The 15458-nt window shown below is 60.5% G+C and overlaps 1 protein-coding gene and 1 pseudogene across 5 annotated transcripts; one reads left to right on the forward strand and one right to left on the reverse strand.

Annotated features, from left to right (window-relative positions):
- The first annotated feature begins 1882 nt into the window (after window positions 1-1882).
- CCDC8 (coiled-coil domain containing 8) lies at window positions 1883-4902 on the forward strand. 5 transcript variants are annotated; one of them, XM_047712300.1, is made up of 3 exons: window positions 1901-3623; window positions 3816-3860; window positions 3957-4902. In XM_047712300.1, the coding sequence occupies exons 1-3, from the start codon at window positions 2712-2714 to the stop codon at window positions 4491-4493; spliced, it is 1494 nt and encodes a 497-aa protein (XP_047568256.1). In that variant the 5' UTR covers window positions 1901-2711; the 3' UTR covers window positions 4494-4902. The 5 variants fall into 5 exon arrangements, with proteins under 5 accessions (XP_047568252.1, XP_047568254.1, XP_047568253.1 ...); XM_047712296.1 differs by having other exon boundaries at window positions 1883-2004; window positions 2133-4902; XM_047712298.1 differs by having other exon boundaries at window positions 1900-3860.
- Window positions 4903-11266: 6364 nt separating this feature from the next.
- LOC125089640 (paraneoplastic antigen-like protein 8B) lies at window positions 11267-13660 on the reverse strand (annotated as a pseudogene).
- Window positions 13661-15458: the final 1798 nt, after the last annotated feature.

Here is a 15458-nt window from a genome sequence, read left to right on the forward strand (position 1 = left end):
TTTCCTTTGTAATCCGATGGATGTGGTTCTATGCATTGAAAAACTTTATCTTGAATAGGGCCCCATAGCACTTAGAAAGGGTTAAGGATTCCTGAGATAGAGGACTCAGGAGAAGGTAGAGGCCACTCCTGTTGTTGGGGTGCAGGGAACGGGGTGGGGTGTAGAATGACCACCCCAAAAAAACATTTGGGCAGAGGGAAATTGCCAAGAGAAGGCGGGGCCATAACAACCTGGAGATTGGGAACAGCAAGTGCAAAGGCCCTGAGGTGGAACTGAGTGGAGCCTCTAATAAACAGTGAAGAGGTGGGGGTGGCTGGAGCGCAGTCAGTGAGAAGGAGAGAAAGAGAGAGGGAAATGGAGGAGGTATGCTAGGGCTTTGTGGCCCACGGTGAGGACTTTGATTTTACTCTGAGTAGGATGGAGGATTTTTAAAAGAGTAGAGACAGATCTGAGTTAAGTTTTTAAGATTCCCTCCAGCTGCTGGGTTGGGGTCAACAGCAGGCAGTGAGGGGGAAACAGGGAGCTTTTATGGGTCCGCCTTACCACATAGCTCTGAGAATTCCCAACAACAGTCCCCCCTCCCCCCGCACACAGCAGGGTGCCTGGTTCCAAGGAAACTCTCCCAGCAAGTTCACTGTTATTAGTACTAATGCTGAGCCAGCTGCCTTGGAGTTACCCAGGAAGCTTTGCACATCCTGGGCCCCCCCATCCCAGGGATCCTGACCCCTCTCTGTTCATGGCTGATTCTGAGGACCTCTGCTTGAATTTCACTTATTTAATTAACATTTTTGACTGCTAAAAATCCAAGCAATCCAAGAAGATAGAGATGGGAAAAGTACATGTCTCTGCCACCTCTGGGGGTCCCCAGTGTCCCTCCCCAGAGATAGCCACTGTTGGCGGTGCTGGTACCTGGGATCAGTACATCTGCAGGTCTAGACCCTTTGCCCACCCCACCACCACCACCCACACACACACCTCGGACAGTTTCAGATTCAAATCCAGGTTTCTCTCACTTATGGCTGTGGGAACTTGAGCAAGCGATTTTACATCATCAGCTATAAAACGGGAATGATCTGTGCACTTGGGTGGCTCAGTCAGTTAAGCAGCTGCCTATGGCTCAGGTCCTGATCTCAGAGGCCTGGGATTCAGTCCCCATGTTGGGCTCTGTCCAGCGTGGACTCCCTCCGTACTCTCACTCTCTCGCTCTTGCTCTATCTCAAGTAAATAAATAAAAATCTTTTAAATAAATAAAATAAAATGGGAATGATCCCATTACCTGCATCATAATGTTATATATAGGGAGGATTTCATGGGGTTAATCCACAGAAAGCACTAGGAAATGCTTCATAAAACCTGACTATCCTTTTTACCATATGCTTCTTTTTACATAGTTGCATAGTATTCCAGTGTGAGACTTGTACAACTGAGCCAGTCCCTCCTGATGGACAACACTTCGGTTCATTCATTCACCCCCAAAATATTTATTGAGCACCTGCAGTGTGCCAAGGCCCGCGCTAGAGCCTGGGGCAGTAAGATCCTGGTACCGTTTCTCCTCCGAGATATATGCTTGAACAGGTAGGACCCGCGGGTACCAAAGTCGCATGATGTTGAAGCCTAACAATACAGTGCCAATGGCTTGCCAAAGGCCGGCCTCATTTGCACACCCACCTCCAGGGCTTGGCTGGAACCCGCGTTTAGAAGGGCAGGTTGGGGAACTGCCGCCTTTCCCCGGAAGGTGCTGACGTGGGCCTTGGCGGGGGCGTTCTGCTTGGAAGCGGTGGCCCCAGGGAGGCCCGGAGCGCGGCCACACCCCTGTGGGGGGAGGGGAGGGAGGGCGCCCCGAAGGGAGTGGACAGCCCCCCTGTCAGTCTTCCCGAGTCCCGGAGTGTAAGATGAGAAGGGGGAAGGTGGGCCTCACCCTAGGGGACAGCGAGGAGGAACTTCCTGCCCGCGCGCGCTCCTTCGCGCTGAGCGCACGGGCTGGGAGGCTGCAGGCGCGTCAAGGTCAGCCTGGACCGGGGTGGCCGCCAGCCTGGGGGCGGGAGACCCTTGGGGAAGGGGGGCTGGGCTGTGGCCTCCAAGCGCCTCGGCCATATTGAATAGCCCCGGCTGAGCCGTCTTTGTGTGCGCAGGCCTCTCCCAAGGTGCAGGCGCGTCCCCGACGCGGGAAGAGCCCCGGGGGCAGCCGGTGCCCTAACTTGGAACCGGGACCCCACGTTTGCAGCTGGCGGTGGGCTTCGAAGCCTCAGGACGGACCGCTCCCCGGCTCACGTAAGCATCCTGGGAACCGATTCCCGCCAGTCCTTGGGGCGGGGGAGCCGGACTTCGTCAAGACTGAACTTTGTGGCGGGCGGAGAAGTTGGGAGGGATCGGCTCATCCTCGGCTGGAGAGGCGAGACCCTCCTGGCAGTTCTGCGGGGACGCCCCCCACTCGCCCCCACCCTCCAAGACTCAGGCCTACAGTGTAGTTTGGGGTCGTTGCCCCCACCCCCGATTTCACCCTGGAGATCTTAAAGACCCTCGAGAAAAGCCACGTGGGGGGCTGGTTCCCCTGGGGTTTCCTCCCCTCCCCCGACTGCCTGATCCTCTGGAGCGTGCCTGATGTCTGCAAAGATGTGGATTTGGACGTCCTCGTGGAAGCCTTGAAGCCCGTGGGGACCTTTAAGAAGATTGGCAAGGTGTTCCGCAGGGAGGAGGACTCCACGGTGGGGATGTTGCAGATCGGGGAGGACGTCGACTATCTGCTCATCCCCCGGGAGGTCAGGCTGGCGGGAGGCGTGTGGAGGGTCATCTCCAAGCCCGCCACCAAGGAGGCGGAATTTCGCGAGCGGCTGATCCAGTTTCTGGAGGAAGAAGGCCGCACACTGGAGGACGTAGCCCGCATCATTGAGAAGAGCACCCCACACCCGCCCCAGCCCCCCAAAAAGCCCAAGGAGCCCGGGGTGAGGAGGAGAGTCCAGCAGATGGTGACCCCGCCCCCGCGGCTGGTGGTGGGCACCTATGACAGCAGCAATGCCAGCGACAGCGAGTTCAGTGACTTCGAGACCTCCAGAGACAAGGGGGACAAGGGGGACAAGGGTCACAAAGGCACGGGGTGCAGCAGGAAAGTGCGCAAAATGCCAGTCAGTTACCTGGGCAGCAAATTTCTGGGGAGCGACCTGGAGAGCGAGGACGACCAGGAGCTGGTGGAGGCCTTCCTGCAGCGAGGGGAGAAAAAGCCCAGCGCGCCACCTGCCCGCCGCCGCGTGAACCTGCCAGTGCCCATGTTCGAGGACAACCCCAGGCCGCAGCTGTCCAAGGCAGACAGGTGGCGAGAGTATGTCAGCCAGGTGTCCTGGGGGAAGCTGAAGCGGAGGGTGAAGGGTTGGGCGCCCAGGTCCAGCCCTGAGGGGGGTGAAGCCCAGCAGGTATCCACCAGGCCGGAGAGGGTTGGGGCCTCGGGGTCAGGCAGAGCCAGCCTGGGGGACAATGTGGGCAACACAGGAGATGGGTGGGAGCCTGAGATGCCCCCAAGACGATGGAGGCCCAAAATCAAATGGGCCTCTTTTCGCCGTTGCAGGAGGGAAGAAGCGGCATCCACAGATCAGAGGGCGGAGGCTGCAGATGATCAAAGAGTTGAGGCAGCCGATAATCAGAGAGCTGAGGCTGCAGATGATCAGAGGGTGGAGGCTGCAGATGATCAGAGAGCAGGGGCTGCAGATGATCAGAGGGTGGAGGCTGCAGATGATCAGAGAGCTGAGGCTGCAGATGATCAGAGAGCAGGGGCTGCAGATGATCAGAGGGTGGAGGCTGCAGATGATCAGAGAGCAGGGGCTGCAGATGATCAGAGGGTGGAGGCTGCAGATAATCAGAGAGCTGAGGCTGCAGATGATCAGAGAGCAGGGGCTGCAGATGATCAGAGGGTGGAGGCTGCAGATGATCAGAGAGCAGGGGCTGCAGATGATCAGAGGGTGGAGGCTGCAGATGATCAGAGAGCAGGGGCTGCAGATGATCAGGGGGCTGAGGCGGCAGATAATCAGAGGATACAGGCTGTAGAAAATCAGAGGGCAGAGGTTGAGGATAATCCAGGGGCAGAAGCCATAGCTGTCCAGAGGGCAGAGGCTGCAAATAATCAGAGGGAAGGGGCTGCAGATAATCAAAGGGCAGAGGCCCAAGCTGTCCAGGGGGCTGAGGCTGCATCTGATGGGGCAGAAGCCACAGCTGACCAGAGGGCAGAAGCTGTACAGAACCAAAGGGCTGAAGCCCCAGCTGCTCGGGGGGCCATAGGGACAACTCAGGGAGCTAAGGCCCGGAAACAGGTCAAGACAGTGAGGTTCCAGACTCCTGGCCGTTTTTCATGGTTTCGCAAGCGCCGGAGAGCCTTCTGGCACACTCCCCGGTTGCCAACCCTGCCCAAGAGAGTTCCCAGGGCAGGTGAGGCCAGGAGCCTTAGGGTGTTGAGGGCAGAGGCCAGAGCAGAAGCAGAGCAGGGAGAATGGGAAGACCAGTTGTGAGGTGAAGATAGGGGTGCCCTGAAACTCATGGCTTCCTGCCGCCATACTTGAAAATGGAGGTGGACAAGGGCAGGGCAGCGGGCCTCCCATCTCCACCCAGCACCCCTCTGTCTTGTTAAAAGTTTATCTTTCATGTATTAATTTAAAAAAAAAAAAACACAGATTCCTTCTAGTCACCCAAGGAACGTAAAGAAAGTCAACCATACAAAGGGGTCGCATCGCTCATGATCTTAACTTCTACAATGCAATTCTAGGTGCTCGGCTTGAAGTGGGGGAAGCAGCAGAGATACTCCCTCCCCCTCTCCTCTCCCTTTCTCTTCTTTTCTACTGTCCCCTTAACATTGTCAGCATCCTTGAACTTAAAAAAAGGGCGCAAGCCCACATGCAAATAAAAATGTTTACCACGGGATTTCCTGGCTTTGGATTGGGCAACTGAAGAATGCTCCAGGGTTGTGTCCTCACTCCCTTGTGTACCCTATGCTCCCGCCCTCCAGGATGGTGTCCTGTGTTTATGTCACTTTGCTTGCCATCCCCATGCCCTTGGCTCCTGGCCCAGGGACCGGACCTTACATACTTCCCCCAACCTTGGTTACAAGGGACAGAAGAATCATCTGGGAAACGTGGCCAAATTTCAGATTCTGGGACCCTTCATGCCAGAGCTGTGGATTTGCTCCAGCTGCCTGTGTGGCCCCAGATTCTGTTTTGATCAAGCCCCCAGAACATCTCTTGGGGCAGATTGGTCCCTGGGCACATTGAAAACTCGTTGCAATAGAGACGGGCCAAAAAGCCAGATCATGGTGTGATGTGTAGTGAGCCATGGCTGGCACTTATGATGGGGGACAGATTGGGTGGCTAAGTCCCGTGGGCACTGGGGGACCTCTCTGTATTGTCTGTGTCCCCCAAATCCCAGCCCCACCTGCAAAAAGCAGCACATGGCTATATCCCAGCCTCACTGAGGGAGGGAGGGAAGGAAGTCATGGAGGAGGGAAGCCTGGAGGCCACAACTCTCTTGGCTTCAGCTGCAGTCCCCACCTGGGTTTTTTTCTTAGTTTTTGCCTCTAGAACTAAAGAATCACCTGCCCTCACCTGCTCCTGGTCTGGAAGTAGTAGCTGCTGGTGCTCCTTCCATAGGATGCTAAGAGTTCCTTTCAACTCACTATAAGGTTCACAGTCCCTAGCCCAGCAAGGACAAGCCCCAGTGGGGTTGGAGGAAAGACAGGGTGTGGACCCCACCTGAAGGAATGGACTTACCGGGGCCCAGGGAATAACCAGGCTGGATGGGGCTGTGTCTGGAATGCCCAGTGAATGATCTGGATGCCAGGTCTGGGGTAGAAGTGGGGGTTCTCCATGACTGCTGCCCATCTGGGAGAGTACCAGCCACATACCCAGGAGGGCCTAGTCTGTTTGGGGTCCTAGTAGGGGAAAGAAGGTGGGAGCGGAGATAGTGAGAGACACCAGGAGGAGACTCCAGAGATTAGGGACAAATCCATCCCCGCGGCCCGGGTGTGAGCATCCAGATTTCACGTATCCTCCAAAGGGCATAGTCCCCAAAGGCAGCCCATGGATGCTTCCAGACTTGCGGTTTCAAACATGCCAGGATTTTCATGGGGGGGGGGGGCACCAGAAAACTGGAGGACACCCTGAATGTGGACACCCTTAAATGTCCCCAAAGAGAAAAATAACGGAACACAGACATTAAGGTGCCACTCTGCAATACCAGGGACTTTCTGGGCCCCTCATGCTGGTGTGCCTTGGCAGGAGGAAACCACTAGGGGGCAGGCAAGGGGGGGATTTGGAGCCCGGCTCACGCGTAGCACTGCCCCTTCCAAGCTGTGTGACCTTGGGCTGGTTACCTTGTGCCTCTTTGTGCCTCTACTTACTCATCTTAAAGGGGGATCATTACAGAGCTTTCCTCCCAGGACCCCGGAGAGGATGGAAGAAGACGTAATGTGTTGGAGATAAATCAGCCCGCACAGACCTCATCTCTCCTCGTCCTACTCCCGTTGTACGTCAGAGGCGGCCAGAACTTCCCGGGACATCTCAGCCCTGATGGGGGGGCCCCCGGGACAGGGGTTGCCAATCCTGGCTGGTGTGTGGAACGACCCGGCAGCTTTCCAACACCCCTGCCCAACCCGCAGCCTCAGAGATTCTCATGCAAGTGCTGCAGGAGTGACTGGGGCTCCCAGAGCCCGGAGGCTTGCAGGGTGATTCCGACGAGCCCCTCTGGGACTCACAAGCGCTACCCCAGGGCTCCAGGAGATACTCAGACCCAGCAGCAGACCTCTCTCAAGCTGATCGTGCAGAAGAACCCATTGCAAGGCCTTCTAAAACGCAGACTGCTGGCTCCCAACCCACAGTGACTCCCTAGGCGTGGGGTGGGCTCGAGAACATGCATTTCTATCAAGCTGATTCCAGGACCCCACACGAAGGACCGCTGCCCTAAGAAACGTCCGCTTTCCGCAGCCTGACATTCACAGGTGGAGCCTTGTGCCCGCAGCATCCTGCACCCAGGGCTGGAGCCTCTCCCACGCGCCTTTCACGAGCGGTCCTGGAGCGCCCCCTGGTGGGAACCGCGGGGGCCTCAGTTGGTGCGGGCTTTCTCCCCTCTTCCGAGTGGTGGGGTGGGGAGCCAGCGGCGTCAGCTGGCCCTGGAGCCTTCGATCTTCTCCTAGAAGTTTTGGGACCCAACCCCATTCGCAGGAGTCCCGGGACTTGAGCGGGCCAAGGGGACGGGATGGGACAGGTTGGGCCTGGGATTGCGGGGCGAGCTTGGGTAGGGGATGGGGTTGGGAGGCACCGCGGCCACAGGCTCTGGGACGGTTAAGCGCTTATGCGAGGGAGCCCCGCAGGACAAAGCCAAGTTCGAGGTCCCTTCCCCGCCTCCCTGAGCCTCACTTTCCTCTTCTGGGAAATGGGAGTGAAAACCTGCCTTCCTCCTATTCCCTCAACCCTATTCGATGCACGGAATCAAATAAAGACACTCACAACCCAAACGCAATCTCGTCACCCAAAGACCCCACAGGGATGCAAAGAGCATGGGAGGTGGCACTGGAGGGGTCCCTGATCACTCATGAATGTCTCCTAGGATCACGGGCCTGAGCCATTCCGTGGCCACAGTGCGGGCATCCGGCTGCCCCGGCCCTCCACTCTTGGGCTCTCCGCTCAAAGGTCACTTAGGGCGTCGGCGAGCCCCCTCCCGAAATGGGCGAGGCTGGCAAACTTGTCGCGCGGACGGCTCGCTCCGCAGCCTCCCCAGGTCGTGCCACCGCGCGCCCTGCCCCAGGATCGTCTTCTCGGTGCCTCCGCGAGGCACGCGAGGGTCCGCGTGAGTGGGTGTCCCTCGGGCCGCCACGCCAGCGCCGAGCACCGGGACTCGCTCCGTGTCCCCGCGCCCCGCCCAGTCCGTCCGGCCTCTGCCTGGGCGCTGCCTCCTGCCGCCGCCTGGGCCGCGGGCGCTCGGCTCAGAGTCCTCGGGGCTGCGGCGCCCACGGAGCTCCGGGGAACCAGCCTGCGGCCCGGGGGCCTGCGCGGGGCTCGGCGGGGCCTTCCCCCCTCCCGGCAGGCGTAGCCTTCCAGCACCTTCCGCGCCAGCAGCATCTGGGCCGCAGTTCTCCCGACGCGCGTAGTTCATTCGGTCGGTCGGTCGTGGGGCAGCTAGAGTCTGGGCCGCTACCGTGCGCGGACACCGTGCTGGCGCGGGGGACGCGGCGGGGACAGGGAAGCCCCAGCCCGGGTCCCGGGGCCGGCCCTGCCCCGCCGCGCGCCGCCCGAGAGCTTCCACGGCTCCTCGCCCCACGGTCGCCCACCCCCGGCTCCGGACCTGACCCTCGGACCCTCGCTGCGCTGTGGCGGTCCGGTTGGACAGCGGGAGGCAGGGGACGCTCTCCCGAAGCTGCTCGGCCTGTGGTGTCGGCGGCGGCGACGTGGGCTGGGGGCGCCCAGGTCCCTGCTCCGAGACTGCCGCTGCTTGGTGGAATCTCAGGGGCGCAGTGGCCCTGGCTCTGGGCGACAGCACTTCCCGGGGCAGGAGCAGCTTGTGCACTCCTCATCCTGGGGCAACCTGACCCTCTCTTCTGCCCTTTGACCTGCAATACCCGTGTCATCAGCAGGTCATCTGCATACAAATTAGTGTAGCAGGTGACAATCCATCAGAGCTTGAAAAGTAGGGGTGTGAGGGAAGGGTCACATTTAAATAGGGTGGTCAGGGAAGCCCTCCCTGGGGAGTGGGATAGTTGAACAAAGACGGAGATGAAGTGAAGGGCAGAGCTATGCAGATATCCTGGGAAAGCACTCCAAGCCAGGGGGAACAGCAAGTGCAAAGGCCCTGAGGCAGGAATGGTCTCCCAGTGTTCCCTGAAAGGCAAGGAAATCTGGGCATCTGAAGGCATGGGAGAGTATTGGGCGGTGAGGCAGAGAAAATGGGGACAGAGGAACCACAGCAGTGTTGTCCAAGAGAACTTTCTGTGAAGGTGGACATGTCCTATACTTGTACTGGAATGGTAGCCAGCCAGCCTATGTGGCTCCGGAACACTTGTAAGGCGGTGGGTATGGCTAAGCAAGTGGATATTCCATCTTATTTAATTTTATTTAAATGTATTGTCCCTTGTGGCCAGAGATTACCCTATTGGACAGAACAGGTCTAGACCGCTATAAGAACTTCAGTTTAACCTGTGGGGGACAGGGGTGCCTGGGTGGCTCAGTGGGTTAAGCCTCTGCCTTCGGCTCAGGTCGTGATCTCAGGGTCCTGGGATGGAGCCCCGCATCAGGCTCTGCTTGGCAGGGAGCCTGCTTCCCCTTCTCTCTCTGCCTCTGCCTGCCTCTCTTCCTACTTGTGATCTCTCTCTCTGTCAAAAAAATAATAATAAAATCTTAAAAAAAAAATAATAACCTGCGGGGACAAAAGAAGCCTGTGAAAGGTTTATGGAGAGTGAGGTAATCAAAGAGTGGACCACAGAGCGGGAGGTGGGATCCCAGTGGGAGTGGAGGCAGAACCCCCTTAGTCTGGGTCCATGACAGACCTTTGGCGCAGGGGCTCAGGGGTCAGGTCTCAGGGTGACATGGGGGAGCGGCTCTTGGCAATAGAACAGGATGAAGGGTCCACACGGTCACCAGGGTGAGATATAGTTGGGCAGAGACTAACCTGGGCACTAGAGACCAGAGCAGAGACTGGGACCAGAGGTGATGCAGAGGGAGTGGGATAGGAACAGTATTAGGGGTGATGGCTGGACCCCAAAAATGCAGTTGGGTGGACCATGAAAGGGCATTCTGAAGATGGTGGAGTACTGACACCTGACAAGATACAACCAAGTACCAGACAGCTGCGGTGGGCGAGAGAAGGAGGCCAGGGGTGGGAGCAGGTAGAAGCTGAAGCAAGGCCTGATTTATACGGCTGCGGTTAGGTCCGGGGCAGGGGGCGGGGCAGCCGCTGAAGAAGCAAAGGACTCTGGGTATAAATCAGGGACAGGACGAGCCCAGGTGTTCCCGCTGATCTTCAGTTATGGGAGGTGGGGCACCTGTCGTCCAACCTCAGAAATTCCCCTGCCCTCCACCCGCACCCCCACCCCCACCCCGGGCCAGAGCACAGAGACACCAGACCAGCATGTTCAAATGTTCAATTCACTTTATTGAAGGGTCCCAGGTGACAAATGCACCAGGAGAGGCGCTTACACCTGCTATGGGGCTCTCACCACCCCTGGCGTCCACAGAGGCCGCTCAGCCCAGGGCCATCCACCGCCCCCAGGAGGAGGCTTGCTCCCCAGACCCAGACCCAGGCCCACCCTGGCCTGCTCCCTGGTGATCTCAGGAACTGTCCCATGGAGGTCCCTGGAGTTCTGAGGGAGGAAGCTTCTAGAATGGTTGAGGCACGTCCCGAGTCTGCTTCTGCACCTGGGTGTCCCCAGGTGGGGCTTGCACAGTCCAGTCAGGCTGTGAGGGCACCCCCAGGCCCCTGCACCTTCCTGGAGACCTGGAGGGAGGGCCCTCCCGGCACAATGGGCCTGTCACACCCTGGGGACAGGGACTCTGGCACACACACACACACAGCCCCAGAGCGAAGGATTAGGAGCAGCACCCAGTACAGAGCACTCCAGAAGGGACATGCTGAGGTGGGCAGTAAGGGCTGATGTCCGCTTCACCATGGGACAGGGACACCCCACGGAAGCAGCCACACTTGGGACAGCAGGTGCTGAACCCCACAGCGCTGAGCCACGCTCCTGGGGGGACCTGGGGGCTGGACTGCAGCTCCCTCCTGGGGTCACTTCCTTCCTCTCCAGCCATTCCCATTCCCAGGGCAGCTCCAACACTGGCTGGACCCGCCCCTGCCCCTCAGGGTCCCCTCTGAGGCTTGAGTCACTCAGAGGGTGAACCCGGGACTTGCCTCCTCTTATGCCCCCTGCAAGGCCACTACTGAGGGCCTGGTCAGCCCACGGGACAGGCGGCACAGCTGCTGGGACAACAGGCATGGGTGGGGGTGGAGAGGCGACCACAGGCCTGAGGGAGGTGAGCTGCCCTGCACAGCCACCAAGGGAAGCCAGAACTCCAGAGTTCATGGGATTGCAAATGGTGGCAAATAATCCAGATTCCTGGAACTCACTGGGCAGCCCGAGGGACAGATTCAGCCTGTGGACAGTAGCAGCTGCCTGGCCTTGGCCTTGAGGAGCTGGGTCACTTGTCTCAGCTGCACCTGAGGGGGGCAGGGCTGGTGCTTTTCCACCTTCTTCTTCCTCCTCCTCTTCCTCCCCTGCCCCACCCTTCCCCACCTGTCCTCCCTCCTCTCCTAGAGGAACTCTCCCTCCCCCAGGAGCTGCCCCCTCTGCCCTTCGACTGCTGCTCTTTCTGGAATCATCTCCTCCCCCAAGCAGGGAGGATCAGCCTTCAGGCGTCCACTCCGTGCAGACACCCACGACCCAGCTGGGTGGCCCAGGCTCCATCCCAGACCTCAGGCCCCATGAGACTGGGGCCCGGGGACAGGGGCCCACAAACGCTGGCCAGAAGCAGGTGTCTGGAAGGATGGGCGCCTCGCAGAGCTTGAAAGAATTTTCTAGCAAATCGAGCCTCCCCACCGCCCTGTGCTAACCCGGCGCCGCCCAAAGCCCAGCCCCCACGGTGGGCACCAAGACGCCGTCCCATCCCCTGGGGCTGCTGCCTCTGGGGTGCCCGCGTGTCTCTCCCTCTTTCCTGGGACCGCTCCCACCACCCGCGATGGTGGAAAGAGAGGCGCCGGGGAGGCGGGCGGCCCGCAGCGCGGCGAAGCCGGGGGTGGCGCGGCGAAGCCGGGAGGCCGCCTCTGCCGCTGGGGGCGGGGGCAGCGCCCCGGGTGCGGCCGCGCGACTCCGGGTTCCCCTAGCGGCGCTTGGGGGGCTGCCTCCCGCCGCGACGAGCCTTCCTCCCGCGGGCTGACTCGGAGCCGGGGGGCGGCTGAGCCCTGGCCTCGTCGGCCTGCACCTGGGCCCCCGCGCCCGCGCGCCCCTTCTTTTTCCCTTGCGCCGCCGCCGGGTCCCCCGCGCGTGTCTCGGGAGTGACCGCCCGCCCGCCGCGGCCTCCGCCTGCCCCTCGGCGTCTGCGGGAGCCCGACGGGCCGGGGGCCGCCGCCATGTCGCCCAGGGTCCCGGAGGCCGTGCGCGCCCGCTTGGTCCGCGCCTTCCCGGACGCCCGGCGCTCGGGTCCCGACTCCCGGCTCTCCGCCGCCTCCGCCGCCTCCGCCGCCTCCGCCGCCTCCGCCGCCGCGCCCTCCCCGGCAGCCAGCAGCGCCAGCACCTCGCCCAGCTGGCCTCCGGCGCGCCCGCCCCGCCCGTCCCGCCCGCCCTCCCGGCCGCTGTCCCCGGCCTCCGGCGTCACCCCCGCCGTGTCCCGCGCGGCCAGCAGCGCCACGAGCTCCAGGAGGCCCCCCTCGCCGTCGTCCCAGCCCGCCAGGAGGCCACGCGGCGCCCTCCTGCCGGGGGACTGGGGGTCGGGCGCGGCCAGGGCGCACACGCACTCCCGCAGGCTCCCGCCGCCCGTGGCCTTCCGCAGCACCAGGCCGTCCACCCGGCGGCCGGCCTCCTGCACCTGCACGCGGGCTCCCCCAGTGTCCTGGCACAGGACGGACAGGACCTCGCCCAGGGCATCGGTCGGGTCTGTGCGGGGGCTCCAGCCCAGGGACGCGATCACGGAAGCGATCTTCAGCAGCTCCTCGCGGGCCGAGGGGTCCGACGGGTCCGTAGAGGCCACAATGGCCACAAACTCGGGGTGGTCCAGCGCCTCGTCTCCCGGATCCCCGTTCGGCTGCGACTCGCCTTCGGGAGCGTCGCGGTAGACGGGCTCCTCGTCGCCGGCGTCTCGCACAGCAAGCAGGGCCACTAAGTCGGGGACGCGGCTCCGGCCTTCGCCGCTGCCATCCAGGCTCACGGCCTGGGGCTCCGAGGCCTCTTTCTCCGTCGGCTCTTGGTTGGCCTCCTCCGTCACCGTCACCAGGGCCAATAACTCGCGGGGCCCCTCTCCTGTGTTGGCGCGGCCCTGCAGGGCCCACTCCTTCGTGCTGAGCTCCCTCGCCGCCTGGTGCAGCGTGGCGGACAGCGCGCTCTGCGCCTCGTCCGTGCTCAGGTCGTCCTGGTCCAGCTCCTCGAGCACGATGCCCAGGCTGCCCTCGGAGGGGGCATCTGACTCCTGCCTGGCTGATGTGGGCGGCCGCTCCGGTCGCTGGTTGCTCTGGCCCCTGGGGACCCACCTGTTGCCTCTAGCTGTTTCTTCAAGCCCTGTGGCCCCTCCTAGGAGGTGGGCCAGCCCTCTTGGCAGTTGGCTCTGAGTCCTGGGCCTGTGTCTCTGAGGCTGGAGAGGGGAGTGTGTTCCCAGGGGCCCAGGACCCTGTGGCCTATGAGGGCCTGTCATCCAGCATCAGGCGTCTCATGGGCCTTAGGACTCCTGGGTCCTCCGAGGGGTCTTTGCCTGGGATCTCCCTGGGGACGGACGCGTGATTTATGTCCTGCACAAACTCCACCAGGGCAGCCTTGGCCTTGTCCCTCTCGGCCCTGGTGTTTCACAGCCTGAACATGCCCAGGGTTAGGAGGGCCCGCTGCAAGAGCGCCTCGATGGCGGCCGCTCCAGGCCCTCCGGGATGCTGAGTTCCAGAAGGACCCGGTGCGTGTCCACATCAATACCTGGCACCAGTTCTGCAAAAGGTTCACGGCCATGGTGCTGCCCGCTGTCTGGTGCCAATGGCCACTGGGGGGGGGGGGGCAAGCCTGGGGCGGACTTGGGTTGTGGTTCTCCGTGCCTGTCCTGATGCCCCCTCTCCTGGGCTGTTGGAGAATCCACAGGGGCTTAGGAGTCTGCTTGCTGGTTTGGCCTGTCTTGTGGGCCTGGCTGACAGCCCAGCCAGGATGAAGCTCTCTGGGAGCAACAGCTCCCCCGTCCACCACAGCTGCCCCCAGCCGGAGGGAGCTCCTGATTGAGGATCACTGGTCTCAGGCTCCAGCCAAGTGTGAATGCTCACCTCCTTCCTCTTCTTCCAGATGGGGTTCTCTCTTTCCCAACCCTAATGTAGTCAGCACGCTTGGGCTACTGATGCTGGCTCACATCCCTCTTCCCCTCATTGGCTATTGCGATTTCCATGACAACCATCTTGAGGCGGTTGCCAGTGCCTGGGCAATTGTTTGGAGAAGCTCACTGGGACCTTTCGTGATTCAGGGACGCAGGTCTCACCCTGAGAACTAGGTGTCACTAACCCCGGGACACATCTCAGGGAACCAGGCTTTAATGGGGGGGGTACTTTTGTGAAGCAGAAAGAGCCACAGGCACAGGGAGAGGCAGAAACAGACTCGGTTCTGACCAGGAAGCCTGATTCAGGGCTCAATCGCAGGACCCTGGGATCAGGACCTGAGCCAAAGGCAGACGCTTAACCAACTAAGCCACCCAGGTGCCCCCAAATCATCAATTTCTTTCTTCTCAGCTTACCTGGTGGCTGGACTGTCAGGCTGCTCAAGCATGCAGGCTGTCCTGCACACACCAGGACTCACAACTTGCCTACGGATGGGGGTGCTGGGGGTGGTGCAGGGGAGGGGCAGGGAGCCTGCCTTTACTGACCACCTGTTGGAATGAGACCTAGTGTCCCTGGAGAAGCCTTGAGAACTTATGGCAAGGGACACCTGGGTGGCTCAGTCAGTTGAGCGTCGGAGTCTTGATTTTGGCTCAAGTCATCATCTCAGGGTCATGAGATTGAGCCCTGAGTAGTCAGGCTCATGCTCAGCGGCAGAGTCTGCCTCTCTGCCTCCCTCTTCCTCTCCCTCCTCCAATAAAAAAATAAATCTTTAAAAAAGGAAGGAAGGAAGGAAGGAAGGAAGGAAGGAAGGAAGGACCTAAGATGGGGTGCCTGGGTGGCTCAGTGGGTTAAAGCCTCTGCCTTCGGCTCGGGTCGTGATCCCAGGGTCCTGGGATTGAGCCCCACTGGCTCTCTGCTTGGCAGGGAGCCTGCTTCCTCCTCTCTCTCTGCCTGCCTCTCTGCCTGCTTGTGATCTCTGTCTGTCAAATAAATAAGTAAAATCTTAAAAAAAAAAAAAAAGAGTGAACCTAAGATAAGTGGTGGGTGCCAGGTCTGAGAAATCAGGAAGACCCTTTCCCTGTCCCCTCAAGCCCTGGCCCAGCTTTGGAGCCAGAGGTCATGCCTGTGATTACAGTGACTGTAGTGACAGGGGAGGGAGGGAGTGCTCTGACTGGCCAGGCTTGGGTGTGTGAGGACCTCTACCTGGTTAGAGGTAGGGGAGGGGACTCCCCAAAGAGAAATGAGGTGAACCAGGTAGGAGCTGGCAGGGACTGGCCACTGGGCTGGAAAGCAGGAGACTCTCTCCCAAGGGGATGAGAGGAAGGATTGGACCTTTCCTTGCCTGGGGATGTTTTGGAGGGAGAGTCTCTAGATCCCTCCTGTTTGGAAGAAGAGCATTTACCTCCTTACTCACTGAAGTCACCCCCAGCCGGGAATTCATTCATTCAGTG

This window comes from Lutra lutra, chromosome 17 (assembly GCF_902655055.1).
Source record: "Lutra lutra chromosome 17, mLutLut1.2, whole genome shotgun sequence".
NCBI lineage: Eukaryota > Metazoa > Chordata > Mammalia > Carnivora > Mustelidae > Lutra > Lutra lutra.